Below are 19,364 nucleotides of genomic sequence, written 5' to 3' on the forward strand. Positions count from 1 at the left end.
TTATTATTATTTATTCACTCTCATAGCGTAAGACTACAGTCTTTTTAGTGCTATAAAGTTATGAAGTATGGTATGAAGTGCGTTGGTAATTTGTAAAATAATAACAATCCTTCTAATACTACAAACTAACTATTTCTCGACCAATTGAAATAATCCATACATTGCTTCCTGAACACGAATGATGACTCTTCATTTTGGAGATTACAGGGAAGTGAATTCCATAAAACAACACCTCTCACAAAGAATGTTGTGCCATAGAGCGACGAATTGTGGGCGGGTATCACGAACCGCCGAGTTCTTGTACTACGAAATGGCTTTAATTTATCATATAGATATGCGGGTGTTCTTGTTGTAATCATTTTATGTAATAATATACAAGATCTAGCTTCAATAAAATTGTGGAATGAATATTCTAAGAGTGAGTGTTGTAAGTGTGAGACAGAATCCATTCGACCCAAATTGAAAATAAATCTTACGCAAGAATTTAGTGCAACTCTGAGTCTGTCTTGAACTCGGATTGCAGCACAACTAATTAAAAAATCACAGGATATAAAATGTGGCAATATGAAGCTTTTAAATAATTTGAGTTTAGTCGAATAATGCAAAACGTGTTTTTTTGAGTGCAATGTTCGAAGACAAGAATAAACTCTACCACATTGACTCAGTATGTGCTTATCCCAATTAAAATCGCTTTGTATAATAAAACCTAAACTTGATGCGGAATCTACAAAGCTAATTGTTTCGTTGCCGATGTTTATGTTTGGAAATTCTTCATTCATATTACGTCGAATAAACAATGCTTGCGTTTTTTTAGCATTGAGTTGCAATAAATTTTCAAATGACCACTTTCTCATTGCTTCAAGGTCTTTATTAATTATGCCACTAGTTTCATTCATATTTCTATTATTACAATTGAAATATAATTGTACGTCGTCTGCAAATAAATGTATGGAAGAGTTCCTGATCACACTTGGCAAATCATTGATGTAGAGACTGAAGAGAATTGGGCCTAGAACAGAGCCCTGAGGAACACCAGAATAAACTGGCAAAAAACTGGATAATATCTGATTACAAGAAACTGCTTGTTGACGGTTGACCAAATATGAATGGACCAAAGAAACTGCGCTCCTGTTGAAATTGAAAGTATTTTCCTGTTTGTGGCACAGTAAAAGATGCGAAATAGTGTCGAACGCCTTAGAAAAATCTAAGAGAATTAACACAACCCTATTGCCTTTATCTAAAATAACACCAATGTCATCACAAATTTTGAACATTGCAGTTTTAGTGCTGTGGTCGGAACGATAGCCAGACTGAAAGGGCGATAATAGATTATTATTGTGAACATAGGAACATATCTGGTTCTTCAGCAACCTTTCGAAAACTTTGGACAATGTGTTCAAAATGCGAGATTACACTGAAAAATACCCTAATAATTTATGATGTTTCTAGCAAAGGCACGATCGTACAGTGACGGAAAACTTGTAAGCTCCACAATCCTCAATTTCCGAAAACAGAAACTAAATATTACGGGATAAATTAATTCAGATTCGTGATAATTAATACAGACTGTTGGTAAAAACGATCAGCTCACTCCTTATTTAATTCTCAATCTGTTTCATACTCGCGTACAATCAACGGTTTGCTCTTCTCCATGCAACTAAACAGCATTTCCAAAATTCGCCCAACAACAAACTCCTCAACGTTATCGTGAGGTCTTAATTTTTTGCCGCTCATCTATTTTCATCGTTTTCCATGAGCGGTGGAAAAAGGCAGCGCCGCGCCCCCGCAAACACGCAGCGCGTCTGCCACACTTGAGAGATTTTGCCAAATCTATATATAAAAGCAGACCCCAGTGGCCATCCTACCAGTCCGTTTTCCTCCGATAGTACGGCCGGTTGTTTTGACAGGATGAGATCCGTGCTCGCTGTTCGCGTGGTGCTATTGATAAGCCTAATTGTAAGTGCGATAATCTGTGCTGCGGTGATAATAATTCGAAGGACAATCAGTGCTATATAAATGGACTGCATGTTAGTGTACAGTTTGAAATGAAAGGACTGTTGAAGTGTTTGTGCAGAACCAACATGTACCAAAAAGGACTCTTTGATATTTATTTTAAAGTGCTATTCAGTGTAGGTTTGGGATAAAACAAATCTAATTGTGATTCTTCTCCATCTTATTTCGCCCGTTAGTCATTAGTGTGTGGAAACCATGCCGAAAGCAGTAAAAGTAGTAATAACAACCACAGCCACAAACATAGACCTAAAAGATATGAGGAGGATAACCAAACAGAACAGGTTTACTATGTCGACCAAATAGCATCTGATTCTGAGATATCTCCCTGGACATCAAATCGCATAATCGCCAAAACTACTGGTAAGTTCCATATGTTTGAAATCAGTGAAAATGTTCTATCGTTCACCCGATGGCATGCAGCTAATCCAATATTCGATATAATTCAAGAAAATGGTAAACCGTCCCAGTATATTATCAATGTGTCTCCTGATGACGAGGTTATAATCCATGACAGAGGTGCAAATGATCGAAGCTCTGCGCAAGAGCCGGATCATGACCAATCGCCGCAAGATTACGTCAAACAAGCGTTACGTCTTCGTGAGCAGTACTTGAAAGGATCCAAGAATCCAACGGCACTTCCAGCAAGCTCTTTCGTAGAATATACCACGGTCAAATACGACCACAAACCGCCACCATCTGCACCACCGGTCCACTATAGCAAACCTGTTTCATCTAGGCCTACTCCTCCTCCTCCTCCTCCTCCTCCTCCTCATGTCTATCAAGTTCCAGCCTTTCATCGTCCAAAGCATATCAAATCGAAACCGAGCACACCTCCAGTAAGAGCAGTCACTCAATTTAGTGACATCGAGTTGCCCGAAGCTGAAGCCACCAGCCCTTATAGAAAGGAAAATATGAAAGCGCCGCCAAAGTCCCCAAAACAAACAAGTATTAAACAACAGGACACAGCAGCATCATCAATGTACATTCAAAAAGTGAAACCTATGGATTCCGTCATTACCAGTTACAATACTCATCATGATACTGGCAACAGTTTCAAAGAATTTCAGCATCTTCCCCTAGTCGATTCGGATGGATCGGAATCCATCCTAAACGTGGACCGAGTCAAACCGCTCACAGAAACATTCGCTAAACGCCAGCCTGTCTCTAATTACGATGACTCAATTGATTATTTCGAGAATAAACACAATAAGCATATTTCATCAGAAGAAATTCGCTTCAAACCAAAACTCATTAAACCCACCGAAAACTATCCTAAAACAGATCAGTTTCCTAATTATCCCGAGAAAATCCGTCACACTATGGAACGAAACCCAATGCATCATTTCAAAGAACACACGGAATCCCCCAAAGCTGGAATAAAGTTCGAACAAGACTCTCAGCCTTCGGCAGAACCATATCGCTACATTCCGCCAAAAAGCTACCCTCCAGAAGAAGCCCAAAAATTTAAATTTCTAAAGGAAATATCCACAACTGTTGAACCATACAAACCTCATCAGCAGATAAAAACTTATGTCGACGAAAGATCAAAACCCCGTGAATTGTTTCAAAAAGAGGACCATCGCTCTTATAATCCTCAACCTAAGAAACACCACCCGGAATATTTCAGTGACAGACCCAAACATTCGCAGACTTTTACGGAGGAACAATCATATAAGAAAGAGCCGCACCGACACATGCCGTTCGATTTTAAACATCCCGAGTTTCACAAATCCACCCGCGACAAACAGATGGAAGAACACTCCGAAGGACATTATGATTACCTAAAAGTGGGTTCCTCACCTTTGTCCAAACATTTTGAAGATCCCTCACCAACGACCGGTTACTCTAAGGTCACGGCATACCCTACCCAAGAAACATCAAGCACACATCAAACTTATCACCACGTGAAGGTGTCAGAAAACGATCCGTATAAATTCAAACCCAGTCCAACGCCTGAAATTTCCGTACTTAGTCATGGCTTCCATAAACCCTCTACACACTTTTCTCCCAAGTATATACCCACAAAAATGCCACAGTTCCAAGAACCAGAACTTGGTTTGAAAAAGATGTATCCCTCCCAGGATCCCATGTCGAACTACATTCCTTCATCGACCCAAGAAAGTTACAGAGTTTCCTCGGAGTACCCGAAAGTTTTCTCAATGGCACCTACCACATACTCCCCAAAATACGCCATCTCATCAACGCCTGAAACGTTCGACTTTCCTCACATGAGTGAAGTACCCAAAAGCTTCTCGAAGTACGGTGATCCAACGACATCTTCTAAAGTCTACGGTACCATCGTACCATCGGAGCAGCCTTTCAAAACACTGAGCACCAAAATCTACATGAAGCCATCGTCAACCGAGCATTCCTACAGCGATTTCAAAGATCCAACTTTGAAGTCAGCACAGAATAGAACCACCGGTGATGAATTCAAGCCTTCCCCTATCGAAGAACCGAAAACAGAATACTATACCAATCCTGAATTGACAACCTACTATGTGTTCGCCAACGGAACAGAAATTAAGCTTGGCAACGATCCATCCAAAATTCCTCCAGAGTTTCGAGTCACCTCTGGGGACACTTCGTTTTTCAGCAGCAACTACTCCACAAAGTTAGCCGAAGATCTTGCGATGAAGTACAACTGGGACACTATTCCGTCCTCCACCCGGGACGGGGAATTCTACGTCAGTTCGGAAACTGCCATGCGGGAAGCATCGGATCACATCACACGTGAGAAGAAAAAGGGGAAACCTTTGCAACATTCGAAGCCCTTGAAACCGATCAAGACAATCACGGTTTACAGGAACACTCATCGCTCCGCAGATGACAGCGAGCTGGAAGGAGGATTCGAACCATCAGAACATTTCGCAAAGTTGGAGAAGGATCCACGTATCAGTGATAAAAGGGGTGAAGTTGCGGATGATGACGAGGATTTTTTCTTCGCAAATGGGGAGGTAATTTTGCAAGATGATCCCAATAAAGCCTCGAAGAAAAACGCAATATTTCTACCGACGATCAATCGACCAGGTCAGGTAATGTTAAAGATTACAAAACAACAGCAACCTCAACAACTGTCACAGGATCAACAGGTACCGGACATGGATATGAGCGCGGAGCCTTCGAAAAAGCAATATTTCGTCCTTTATCACATTGAGGACAATAAAAAGAAACCAAAACCACCTACAACTACTCAAGCTCCGACGCAACCACCAATTAAGCAAGAAATCCATTATCACTACTCTGAGAATGAAACTGAAGACCCCGAGGTTACCCACGAGCACTATAATTACCACCACGAAGAGACGATTGAGGAATCAGATGACGATATACAGCACCACTATGTCAATCCAAACGCTGGAAAGTTCAACTTCAGACCGAACATTGCCCATTCATCTTACAAATATAAAGACTCTAGTGGTTCTGACAGTGAAACAACTATAAGAGTTATAGATCCTAACGGTAAGAACAGCCAACCGCTAGAAATCACAAAACAAGATTATATGCGTCACGTTCAGAACGCTGTAATCAAGTACATGAAGCAACTGCAAGATGAAGGGAAACTGACGAGTGCGATACAGCGCGATTCCGATGAAACTCAAAAAACATTCGAAGAAGTGGATATAGCGGCGCTTCTGAACGGACATAACGCCAAACACAAGTTTCAACTCAGCGCCCCCATGAAGGTAGCTCTCCCAGTGAATCCCAGTAACTACAAGCCAGTTAAAACTGTGCCAAGCTCCAGCACATACAAGCCAATTGTAAATCTGAAAATTCCTAAGAACACATATCCAGCTGGAAAACCACTAAAATCAGCTATCGAGAGTCTCCAAGAGCAGCTTGGGAATAGCGTTGATCTGACGGTGAAGACACCCAAGGCTACAGTGAAACCAGATCTGTCTGCTATCGATGTTGGTCAGTCGTACCTGCACGGGCCAAGTTACGAACCGGCGCAGCCACTGAAGACAGCGGCCAGTAGCTTTGAAAACCCGTCCGTAGTGCAAATACCGTCACAAAAAGCAAAGCTTCATTTCAACCAGCAAACCTACCACGACATCAACTCGCTGACGAATGTTAAGGAAACACAGAGCATGAAACCATCATCTCCGTACTCGTCGATCAAGGGAGGTACGGCCAGCGTTGGTGCTTCGATCAGCTTCGGCGGCAGTGGGGCAAGAGGATCGCCTACCGAGGAGGACCACAAGCTAGGGCCGGAGGCTCTTGATGCACCGATCCAAATCATCAATGGAATCCCGGTGACGAACCCGTACAATATCGATATCAACACATTGAGGTGAGTTGATTAGTTTGACTTTTGGAGTCTTTCTTCTTGGTGGTACAACATGTTCGCATTTAATCAATAAATGCAAAAAAACATTTTGGTGCTACATATCGGTTATTCTGGAATCTGTAAATTTCGACATTTTTTAGAACCATACCTTATTACCACCGTTTGATATATCACATCTCTACATTGGCCTACAGTTGGCCGCAACCTTAGCCATGACCGATGAAAAGATGGATGTCAACATGTTCTTCAGTTCTTTCGTGGCCTTGAGGATAAGCCGGTCTGGAAGGTCGAAAAAATCGATTTGTTTTTTGTTTGCATTTTTGGGAAAGTTAGGCCCTCATAAATGTTGTCCTAAAAGAATTTTTCGATATTCGATTTCGTTGGGAAATAACAGCCAAAAGAATGAGGTCACCTCAAGTGATATAGTATTGCTGTACGAATTTTAAACGCGTTTTTCTCGAAACCATGTTTTGTTTAGCCGATGATATCAATATCTCAGGATCTACTCGACCGATTTGAGTTTTTTTTATTAGCATGTAAAAATGAATTATTTAAAGCGTTACACAGCCGTTTTATATATCTCATTTTTGCGATTTTTTAAGAGCTGACGAATTTCATGTTAACTCGACTGGCTGTTAGCAGCACCATCTCGGATAGCAGTGAAACGTCGTGGGTGTAAACACATGGGTCTTTTGAGCAACTTTGCATGCTTTAAATATCCAACAAAGGATTGGACTACTTTTTGGGAAGGGCCAAAAAAATGTCCTCGTTTTTTTACAAAAAATAATAACTAAAAAACTATAATACCTACAAAGTTCTAGCCAAAGGTTGAAATGTAGGAAATTATTCATATTTTCATAATAAAAATACCAATTTTTTTTTTTAAATTTCGCTGATTTTTTTTTAATTCAAATTTTCAATGATTTTTTATTTCAAATTTGGTTTGATATTTTTAGATGAAAGCATAAATAATTTGATACATTTCATTTTTTGACTAAAATGTTGTAGGTCTGATAGATGTTGTGTGATATTTTTTTTGAAATTTTGAGTTTTTTTTCAACTTTTTTTCCGAAAAATCTTTAATTTGAAGACTATAAGATCTACAGAATTGGTTGAAGATTGAAATGTAGAAAATTATTAGGGTTTTCATTAAAAAATATCTATATATATATATATATATATATATATATATATATATATATATATATATATATATATCTATATATATATATATATATATATATATATATATATATATATATATATATATATATATATATATATGTATATATATATATATATATATATATATATATATATATATATATATGTATATATATATATATATATATATATAAATATATATATATATATATATATATATATATATATATATATATATATATATATATATATATATATATATATAGCTTATACTATTAATCACTATTAATATTAAATTCGTAACATTTTTATGTATGAACTAGCTGACCCGGCAAACTTCGTCCCGCCTAAAATTTATTTATCGTTATCACTTCCACGTTTTCTTACTTAGCGCATGTTCATGGGTCCAATCGCAGAACTGTTCATTGATTGATCTTCTGATCTACCCCTTAAAATTATGTTTTACTAAAAAATTTCAGTACTTCTACCAAAACTCGAAATTATAATATCAGATTATTTTCAAACACAATTCTCGTGCAACATTTTTCATCCACTTGCAAATAACAAGATTCTCCGTTACATGGAATAAATGTTTGATACAGAATATCGAATGAAGACAGCCCTAAACCGGACAATTCCTTTCTCAAATTTTACTCTTATCAACACATTCGGCGATCCATTTTTATTTATATAGATAGAAGACGCCCCCCTTCAGAGAGGGGGAGGAGTAGCGATCTACCATAGAAACGTTTAACGATCCATAAAACTACTATATGCCAAATTTGGTTCCATTTGAGTTATACAGAAATTTGTGTTTCATTTCTATGGCAGACCCCCCCCCCCCCTTCCCACTCTTGTAAAAGTGGGAGGAGTGTTGAACCACCTTCCAAATGATTCTTGGCCCCTAAAACCTCCATAGTATTCCGTTTGCCCCCTAGAACCTTTGCATGCCAAATTTGGTTCCATTTGTTTGATTAGTTTTCTAGTTGTGAAGGAATTTGGCTTTCATTTGTATGGCAGCTCCCCCTTAGAGAGGAGGGTGGAGTGTATAACCACCGTAAAAAGATTTATAGCACCCTAAAACCAAACAAAATATGGGATTTAGAACGTTTAGGTAATGCTTGAAATTTTACAATTATTCAATAGTTTGTGGAAACAATAAATAAGTTCTTTATTATGAGGTCGAGTTATAAGCGTTCGAAATAATGTAATGTTATTTCCTACATGTTCAGTGTTTAGATTTTCAATTCACCTCCTAAATCATCATGTTAAACAAAGTTCTACGTTAAAAGTTTTTGATCATGCTCCTTTAGCGGTCACCATTTAATGTTTCGTTCTGACCGGTATCATCTTCGAGAAAAAAAAGTTATGGTAGCTTATTCCCAGTACACGATCGCATTGTTGACTTAGGACTACGAAATTATTCACTTGTTTATCACTCCGGAACTTATTTAAAAATGTATCAAAGTTTTAATATTAACTCTTTAGTAGAAAGTGATTCATTCCCCGCAAGAACAATACATAAGCTGGCCATATTACGCAAGTTGTTTTATCATGTCGGTATAAACACTACATTGAGTATATATGGTGAACGTTCTCCTTCTTCTTCGTATTATAGAGTTACCTTGAAAAATGTCAACTAGAAGAGTTAAACACTCTTGTAGGATTTAGAACGATGTCACATACAGTAATGTTTATGGCTTTGAAAACTCATTACTACAGATATTATTTAATAATGCATTTGAGAGTAATCAAAACTGCGAGTTTCTTACAAAATTCATAGGGCAACGAAGAGATTTCATAGCGTGGAATATCGATGTAAACAAAATTTCTGTAGTAAAAATCATTGTAGAACAATTCTTAACCATTTTACTTGCCATACAGCAATTCCAAATAAAATCGTCCTAAAAATGAAGATTTTAAAAACTTGTATTTTTGATTCCAATTCCGTTTGGGTTGGAGGAAATATGAGTTTTTCACAGCAATTGGGATTTTTTTTGACTCAAGCGTAACTTTTGAAAAGGGCGTATCGATTTTAGTAAGAGAAATCTTTGATAATTTATATCTCATAAACTATGAGTCGTACCGAAATAGTGTCTTAGAAAGAGTTATAGAGTATTGATGGTAGAATATGAAAAAATGTACACTGAGAAAAAAAATTAGTACTCTTTTTTTTATTTACAAAATAAAAATTCAATTTGCAGTATCTAAAATACATTTTTTTGAAAGTCATGCGGAAAATTTAAAAAATGGGCCCAAGATGGTAAAACTATTTTGACGAACTTTGTGGAACATAGAATTTTTAGGAATTTTCGAAACTTCGAATTTTTGTATGTTTACAATCATTTTCAGCCACAAATTATGAATCCTGATGTGATTTAAAACAAAAAAGGTTATTATCAATCTCCTTCTAAATGTAGCCATTCTCGAAATATTAAAAAAAAAAATTAGTACTCTTTTTTTATTTACAAAATAAAATTTTTATTTGCGATATCAAAAAATATGTATTTTTTATATGTTTTTCAATTTTTTCATATAAAATAGAATTCATGTAGAAAATTTAAAAAATGGGCCCAAGATGGTAAAACTATTTTTGACGAACTTTGTGGAACATCGAATTTTTAGGAATTTTCGAAACTTCCAGTTTTTATATGTTAGCAGTCATTTTAATCACGAATTATGAATCCTGATGTTATTTAAAACAAAAAAGGTTATTATCAATCTCCTTCTAAATGTAGCCATTCTCGAGGTATTTAAAAAAATATTTGTAATTTATTGTCCTTTTAATAGTAAATAGGCCCTTTAAATATGTTTGTCGTTGTTGTTGATTCACTTATAATTTCCAACAACTTTTCCAAATACATCGTTATGGTAAAGACATATGTTTAGGAGTTACGTTACGAAACATTCGAAGACTTGTGGGTTAATACAAAACGTAGCGAAACTAAAAAATCTTTTTTATCTTAATACAAACTTCAATCAATCAATAAAATTGTTGGAAATTATGAGAAAATTCATAAAATATCATGAACATGATGGTATAACACGACAAACATATTAAAAGAGATTATTTACTATAAAAAAGATTATAAATTAGAAATATTTTCTTAAATATCTCGAGAATGGTTGCATTTAGAAGGACTTTGATACTGACCTTTTTTGTTTTAAATCACATCAGAATTCATAATTTGTGGCTAAGAATGATTGCTAACATACAAAAATTCGATGTTTCGAAAATTTCTAAAAATTCGATGTTCCACAAATTTCGTCAAAAATAGTTTTACCATCTTGGGCCCATTTTTTAAATTTTCTACATGACTTCTATTTTAAATAAAAAAATTGAAAAAAATATAAAAAATACATATTTTTTGATATCGCAAATTAAAATTTTATTTTGTAAATAAAAAAAGAGTACTAATTTTTCTTCTCAGTGTATATTTTTTTCAAATTAAGTCAACAATACTCTATAACTCTTTCTAACACACTATTTCGGTACGACTCATATTTTTTGAGATATAAATTATCAAAGATTTCTCTTACTCAAACCGATACGCCCTTTTCAAAAGTTACGCTTGAGTCAAAAAATGAACCATGATGATGTATTTGGAAAAGTTGTTGGAAATTATAAGCGAATTCATAAAATTTCATGAGCATGACGGTATAACACGACAAACATATTAAAAGCGATTATTTACTATAAAAATGACAATAAATTAGAAATTATTTTTTAAATATTTCGAGAATGGTTACATTTAGAAGGAGATTGATAATAGCCTTTTTTGTTTTAAATCACATCAGGATTCATAATTTGTGGCTAAAAATAATTGTTAACATACAAAAACTCGAAGTTTCGAAAATTCCTAAAAATTCTATGTTCCACAAAGTTCGTCAAAAATAGTTTTACCATCTTGGGCCCATTTTTTAAATTTTTGTGCATGACTTCTATTTTGTATGAAAAAATAAAAAAAAAATTAAAAATATGTATTTTGGATATTGCAAATTGAATTTTTTTTTTTGTAAATCAAAGAAAGAGTACTAATTTTTTTTTCTCAGTGTACATATTTTTCATATTCAACCATCAATACTCTATAACTCTTTCTTAGACACTATTTCGGTACGACTCATAGTTTTTGAGATATAAATTATCAAAAATTTCTCTTACTCAAATCGATACGCCCTTTTCAAAAGTTACGCTTGAGTCAAAAAATTCCCAATTGCTGTGGAAAACTCATATTTCCTCTAACCCAAACGGAATACACACTTTCATTCGAATCAAAAATACTCATGTTTTGTCATTTGTCGATTCCATTTGGAATTACTCTAAATATAGAGTAATACATCAAATTGCTTCCCAGAAAAAGTACCATTTTGAGTAATTAGAAACTATTCAATGATCAACAAAGCTTGAGTGTTCGGAATTTGAGCCAAACGGTACTTGATCCAACAACAGACACCTCTCATTCATCTGCATGTTTGACTGTTATTCCGCATGACAAACGTCCCACGAAATTATGACAATTTTTCGTTTTCTATATCATCAACTTTCTAAACTGATTCTCAATTACGTTGCAAGAAGAAATCATATTTGCATCGATTTCTGTAATTTCAATTTCTGTAAATCAACTCCATATTAGATGGTTAGATGATAGAGCCGGAAACCTATAATAACGCGAAGATTCCATCCACGTCAGACACCTTTAAAATTCTGATTGAGAAGTTGTTTGATGTCCCCTCAAGTTCCGGGTTGTTTAAAGATTAATCATTAACACTGAGGCCAGGAGTGACTTGATTTTGCATATCCACTGTCAGCTAACAGCAGGTTTCATCGGTAGGACCAATTCGTGCGCCATCAAGCAGAACAAGTCAGGAAAAATTAATGTTCTACGGATACAGAGGGTTTAGATTAAAACATGGTCCAAAATTATCATTCATTGCCGTGTGACGAAAAATCCCATCCAATTCAATCCAACCCGACAAAATGCTCTTCATTCCAAGCGATTTTTTCAATACTTTTAAAACCTCTGCCGATTTTGGTTGATTTTGAGTAAATTTTCGTCTGAACATGCATCATTGCATCGATGCATCTTCGATTGTTCTACTTCAACCGTTTCATTCCCAAGAATGCACGATGCCGCTATTCTGATTTCGCATCGAAGAGACGCAGTACAATCCCAACGAAAAGGATAACTGACGGGGCAGTCACTAACTGTTGAATAGAAGCGTTGCAGTTGTTGCTGTTCATGCAAAGTTCAAAGAGTATTCAATACCGAATTAATGTAAATCGTCTGTTGAAGCGGTACGTTGAACTTAACAGACGTTCGGAATGTAGAGAACTAAAACAAGCTTAATCGCGTGATAGAACATGACAATTGGTAATTGGTTGAATTATATAAAAGCTACCTCAATAAATTAGCTCAGTTTGCTAATGCTTCTGTTTCTCATAATCTCTATTTTCATCCCTCTAACTATCAAAAGACATTTATTGAATCAATCTAGTAACAATCTGCACATAATGCTAGACTTTCTATTTTTATAAAAAGTAATAATGAGTTTAACCAATCAATATTTCCACAGATACATGCTGGGTGGCCTAGCCCAAGCTCAAGCTGAGCAACAACAACATAATACAAAACCACAAGAAACAACCCTCAAGCTGAAGGGTGCTAATTGGATGTCCCTGCCTACGGTTACAAGTCCGGCCCAGATTTTCTCATCTAATATGCCAACGTTCCACCACTCACCATCCGAAGCGAACAATTATAAGTACAATTCCAACTTCGACAGCAGTAACTTCAAAATCAAGCTGCCCAAGAATATGAAGGATTTCAAGATGAAACCGGTGGGGGCGGATACCATTGGTAGCAGTTCGATGAACTATGCCTCCTGGGGCGAACCGATACGGCAGAATCGTCCCGTTGGATCCCAACAGCAACAACACCATCAGCATCAGCAGCCACAACAATTACAGCATGTACAACAGCAACAGCAACAATATCAACACCAGCTGCAACAAGTTCGACCAAATCGCGAGTTTAATGCCGAGCTGTTCCTCAACCCTCACGGCACACAGTTCGCGAGTCCAATCATGAGAAAGAAAAATGGCCCAGTCGATCGAAAGAGCATCCCAAATAAACCGGTGCCATCGAACAAGGTAAAGTCGAGCAGCTTGGACACAAACCTGCGACCTCCGCCCAGATAGGGTTGAGCACAGGGGAGTCATAATGATTCAGATGAGCTAAGGGGTGTGCGATATTGGGCTTTAGTTGCAGTAGTAAGTGATTCAGTGTAGATAGTACTGCTAAGGTTACGTTTTAGAGTATTCAAGGTTTATTTGTATTTAGGCAATTTCCATTTTTTCCGCTTAGACAATTGTGGACATTAATTTTATTCGATTAATTTATTATTTATTGTTTGGTGCTGTTACAATTTTAAGAATGCTGTAAAAATGAGTCACACACTTACGAAATCTGGAAAATAAAGTAGACATCCCCAGTAGTGGATTATAGACTATGCTGCATTGTTGTAACTCAACAGGTATGTCAAGCAGGTGAGTACATTGTTGAATCAAAACAAATACTTGATTCCATGTTCATAGGATAAATTTAATTACATTAATTTCTCAATTTTATTCAGCAGTTGCTAGAAAACAACTCATTATCTGAGCCACATCCGTATTGTTTGCATCACAAATGTCGCGGAAGCGGTACCGAAAGCACCATTAGGAATTCAAAAATTTTCCCTTTACAAAACCCCCCGAAAATCGTTGCTCGGAAAGAAAGTGAAACGTGCGCTATCGCCGGTCAAGCACGGATGAGCACTAATTATTCTACGTATGATAAGCGGAATGTTCCCCCATATGGTTGCGTGATAGCGAACTCGAGAAGCGAGTTTCTATTTCGTTGAGAAGACATGAATCTCCGGTTGCGCGAGGGAGTTATTCGCCGGAGCGTATAAAAAATCGTGGCGCTTCTGATGGTTATGATTAGCGCGTTTGGACAATGTTTTGGCTTCGATTTTTATGCAATCGTTTTTTTGTTTCTTCACATACCCGCACACGTGAGCCCCGTTTGTTGTCCTTCCAAAGTGTATGAAGGCGAACTTTTAATCGAACGGCCTTGAAAGGAAATTGCCCTTGTTACAATGAAAGAGAAATTAAATCGCTGATTTTATGTTCGAGTAAATGCTTGTCGAGAAAAAAACGGCATATACTCATGTATTCATTGATGTGATGTGTTTTGAACGGAAACGTAGTCCAAAATAAATACAACATCTAGTCAGTATATCAAAACTAGCAATTAACTGAAGCTGTTCAATTTGTTTTGCTTCTTCGCCTACGCCAGCAACTACATTGTTGAGATGTTGTTGATGGCATGGCTATAAACTGTGTGGCTTGATTGTTTTATTGTCTTATTATTGCACTCTTGGAACATTGGATAATGGTAAACACATTATCGGATGCTGTTACTGTCATTTGGTGTTACGACTTTGTTTGAAGAGTTCAAAAAAAATAATCGTAGGCGCAATTTACATATCATTTGTGTCATCTCCTTGTCTTAAACGACTGTCTGAACTTAGACACATTTATTGATTATTCTGATCTTTGAACGCATGCATTGGTTCCTCTTCGTGAACGCTGTTACGCTTTATTTTAATGTATTCGTTTCTTCCACATGGAACTAATTTTTATGTTTAAGTTTCTTATGCACAAATTGCACAAATCGAGATTAGCTTAATTTTCTTTCTCATACAAAACTTCTTCGATTAATCATAGGAATCAATTAGAATACGTTTCTCATGTTGCTCAAAATGGAAGCAGATGTTTGTTTTTGCAATTGGCAGCGATATGTTTTCAGGGTTATCATATCTACAGAATAATCTGTATTTCTACAGATTTTTCAGACTATTTGAAAAAAGAATCTGTAGATACAGATTACAGATTTTTTGGATAACATACAGAATTTACAGTTCTTTTTTAAATAACGTTCCTATATTGGTTATGGCTTAAGGTCAATAATATTTTTCCCCACCTTTCATTTTTCATTCACATAGCATTTTAATTTGATCAGTCATAATGAATATAGGTACATTTAAAATCTGGGGATCGGGACCTATCATTATTTTCTTCCTAGGTGAATGGAAGAACATCTATTTGGTCTTCGTTAGGTTGAGCGACAATAGATTGGCCATTAAATAATCCCCAAGGCGAGCCAGATCATGCTCAATATGTGACACTATAGTTCCCGAGTCCGGTAAAATAGTGCTGTATCATCAGCAAACAGTTTTACAGTCCCTTTTAAAGGTCGATCGCCAATATCGTTCACATATAACAAAAATAACAGAGGTCCAATATTGCTGCCTTCAGGTGACCCAATATCTATGGAACACAATGTGCTTTTGGCATTATTTATTGCTACATATTGCTGCCTACCAGTTAACACGTTGTCGATCCCTAGGGGCCGACGTTGAGCTTTTTGGTAGGAAAGCGCTGACTGACTGGGACTGACAGAAAATAAAAATATGTACGGTTTGTTTTCAGATGTTTTACAAAAAGTGAATATTTTATAGTCGAATTTCTGACTATTTTCTAATTATACAATAAGTATCTTTGGGAGCTGGAACCGACACTGATATTGTGCAAATACTCTCGATGCGAGCTGAATGGAAAGCGCAGCGAGTAAAAATCGGGGCTTTTTTTTATTAATTCGTTTATTTTTACAGGCTCAGTTACTTAAGTTTAAAGGAGCCGAATTCTTAAATATATTTTTAAAACTATATATATATATATATAAACAATTTTCTTACATCTATGGTTAGTAAGGTGGAAAACCGATTACTCGCGGTGTACTCGAGTTTAGAAGGGTGACATATTTTTAGGAGAAGGATGGGACATAAGGAAATTGTAACAATGTTGATGAGCACTCAATTCTTAAATCTATTCGTATATCTATAGTTTATTTACATTTCAGCTTATTCTACTATTTATAGCAAGGGGACGAATTACCCGCAAAGGAAGGAAAGGAGGGTATAAGGATGTAGGGACAATCACACACGAAGATCTATAGCTTTAAGGAAAACATATATATGGGACATGTAATCAAGGTCTAACCGAGCCAACACATCTCTCACCGGTACCTTGGGCTGTCTTCCTCGGGCCCGAAGGGAGTTTTCTAAATTCGATCTGGCGACCAGATACACCTCGCACGACCAAACAACGTGCTCGATGTCGTGATAACCTTGGCCACAAACGCAGAGATTGCTGCTGGCAAGATTGAAACGGAAGAGTAGTGCATCTAACGAACAGTGATTGGACATGAGTCGGGAGAAGGTGCGAATAAAGTCCCGACTCAAATCCAGACTTTTGAACCACGGTTTGAGGCTAACCTTTGGGATAATCGAGTGAAACCACCGGCCCAATTCATCTTCATTCCACTTGCGTTGCCAGTTAGCGATGGTATTTTTGCGAACTAAAGAGAAAAATTAATTGAAGGCGATTTGACGCTGATATATATCGCCTTCAATTGCACCTACCTTTGCCAAAGAGTCAGCCCTCTCATTACCCGGAATTGAGCAATGTGAAGGGACCCAGACAAAGGTAATGACATAACAGCGTCTGGATAAAGCACTCAAAATTTCTCGTATTCTCTCAAGGAAGTACGGCGAGTGCTTTTCCGGCCTCACTGAACGGATAGCTTCGACAGAGCTAAGACTATCCGTTACAATGTAATAGTGTTCAACAGGTCGTGAGGCGACGCTGTCCAGCGCCCAGTATATCGCTGCCAATTCAGCAATATATACCGAGCAAGGATTCTGAAGACTGTGTGAGGTGCTAAAAAATACGTTGAACACTCCAAATCCTGTGGACTCATTCATAGAGGACCCATCAGTAAAGTATATATTATCACAATTGATACGCCCATACTTTGCATTGAAGATTGTAGGAACGAACCCCAATCTAAGATAATCTGGATTTTCATGGATTTTCTCCTTCATGAACAGATCGAAATGTACAGAGGAATTGATGTAGTCAGGAAAACAAACACGGTTGGGAATATACGAAGAAGGAACAACCTGCATAGAGGTGAATTCATGATATGAACTCATGAATCCAGAATGAAAATTTAGCTCGATCAATTGCTCAAAATTTCCGATCACCAATGGATTCATAACCTTACACCGGATGAGGAACCGAAGAGATAATAAATTGAAGCGATCTTTTAGTGGGAGTACGCCTGCCAAAACCTCGAGACTCATGGTATGCGTTGAGGGCATACATCCCAACGCAATACGGAGACAAAGATACTGAATTCGCTCGAGTTTAATGAGGTGTGTTTTGGCAGCTGATTGAAAACAGAAACTGCCATACTCCATCACTGAGAGAATAGTTGTTCGATACAACATAATAAGATCTTCGGGATGGGCTCCCCACCAGGTGCCGGTAATTGTACGGAGAAAGTTTATTCTTTGTTGACATTTTTTACTCAGATACCTAATATGGGCCCCCCAAGTACATTTGGAGTCGAACCAGACCCCAAGATACTTGAATGACATAGCATGAGTGATCGGTTTACCCAAAAGTTGAAGCTTTGGTTTTGCTGGTCTATGCTTCCTAGAAAAAACCACCATCTCTGTTTTCTCCGTGGAGAATTCGATCCCTAGCCCAATGGCCCAGGTTGAAAAATTGTTCAAAGTATCTTGTAAGGGTCCTTGCAGGTCGGATTCGTTTGATCCTACGACAGACACCACTCCATCATCTGCAAGTTGTCTTAGGCTGCAATTTTGTGTAAGGCAATTGTCGATGTCGCTTACATAGAAGTTGTACAAAAGGGGGCTTAAACATGAGCCCTGGGGGAAGCCCATGTAAGAGACCCGACTTACTGCCGAATCTCCGTGAGAAAAGTTCAAATGTTTCTCACAAAGCAAGTTATATAACATATTATTCAATAGAGGCGGCAGATCCCGAGAGTGTAATTTGTCTGACAAAACCTCTATTGAAACAGAATCAAAGGCCCCCTTTATGTCCAAGAATACTGAAGCCATTTGTTTTTTTTTCGGCGTAAGCCATTTGAATTTCTGAAGAAAGCAACGCAAGACAATCATTCGTCCCCTTGCCCCTGCGGAACCCATATTGTGTATCTGAGAGTAGGCCATTCGTTTCAACCCATCGATCAAGGCGAAACAAGATCATTTTCTCCAACAATTTCCGTATACAAGACAGCATTGCTATTGGGCGGTACGAATTGAAGTCGGACGCGGGTTTTCCGGGTTTTTGAATAGCTATAACTCGTACTTGTCTCCAATCATCTGGAACAATATTATGCTCCAGAAACCGATTGAATAAGTTCAACAAGCGATGTTTCGCCACATCAGGGAGATTTTTCAGCAAGTTGAACTTAATTCTATCCGATCCCGGAGCAGAATTGTTACATGAAAGGAGAGCAAGAGAGAATTCTACCATCGAAAACTCGGAATCAAGATCGCACCTATCTTGTGGTATATCTCGAACAATTTTTTGCACAGGAGCGGAATCAGGACAAACCTTCCGTGCAAAATTAAAAATCCATCGATGTGAATATTCTTTTAAATTGATTTTCAAGGTCCAAATACGTCTGAAAATTTTCAGGGGTTCCACGTTTCCGAAAAGCTTTAAATGCATTCGATTTTTCTACATAAAGCTTGGAACATATGCTATCCCACCATAGATTGGGAGGCCTTCGACGAATAGTGGAACCTGGCATGGGTTTCGTTTGAGCGCGAACCGCGCTGTCATAGATCAAACGAGAAAGGAAGTTATACTCCAATGGAGGTAAACCATCTCTGGAATTGATGGCTAGAGCAATCGCGTCCGCATATTTTTTCCAGTCAATGTGTCTTGTGAGGTCATATGCCATGTTTATAG

At 37.2% G+C, this 19,364-nt stretch overlaps 1 protein-coding gene across 1 annotated transcript; it reads left to right on the top strand.

Annotated features, from left to right (window-relative positions):
- Positions 1–1,833: 1,833 nt before the first annotated feature.
- On the top strand, positions 1,834–13,913 carry LOC129776549 (uncharacterized). The gene is made up of 4 exons (XM_055782257.1): positions 1,834–1,956; positions 2,190–2,373; positions 2,461–6,307; positions 13,043–13,913. The coding sequence occupies exons 1-4, from the start codon at positions 1,909–1,911 to the stop codon at positions 13,665–13,667; spliced, it is 4,704 nt and encodes a 1,567-aa protein (XP_055638232.1). The 5' UTR covers positions 1,834–1,908; the 3' UTR covers positions 13,668–13,913.
- Positions 13,914–19,364: the final 5,451 nt, after the last annotated feature.

The sequence above is a fragment of the Toxorhynchites rutilus genome, chromosome 3, assembly GCF_029784135.1.
Source record: "Toxorhynchites rutilus septentrionalis strain SRP chromosome 3, ASM2978413v1, whole genome shotgun sequence".
Lineage (NCBI taxonomy): Eukaryota > Metazoa > Arthropoda > Insecta > Diptera > Culicidae > Toxorhynchites > Toxorhynchites rutilus.

Bases quoted from the DNA above. Each gene is read 5' to 3' on its own strand.
- LOC129776549 (XM_055782257.1), top strand. From the start codon at position 1,909: ATGAGATCCGTGCTCGCTGTTCGCGTGGTGCTATTGATAAGCCTAATT. The intron at 2,374-2,460 runs GTAAGTTCCATA...ATATAATTCAAG, and splicing joins CATAATCGCCAAAACTACTG to AAAATGGTAAACCGTCCCAG. The intron at 6,308-13,042 runs GTGAGTTGATTA...ATATTTCCACAG, and splicing joins ATCGATATCAACACATTGAG to ATACATGCTGGGTGGCCTAG.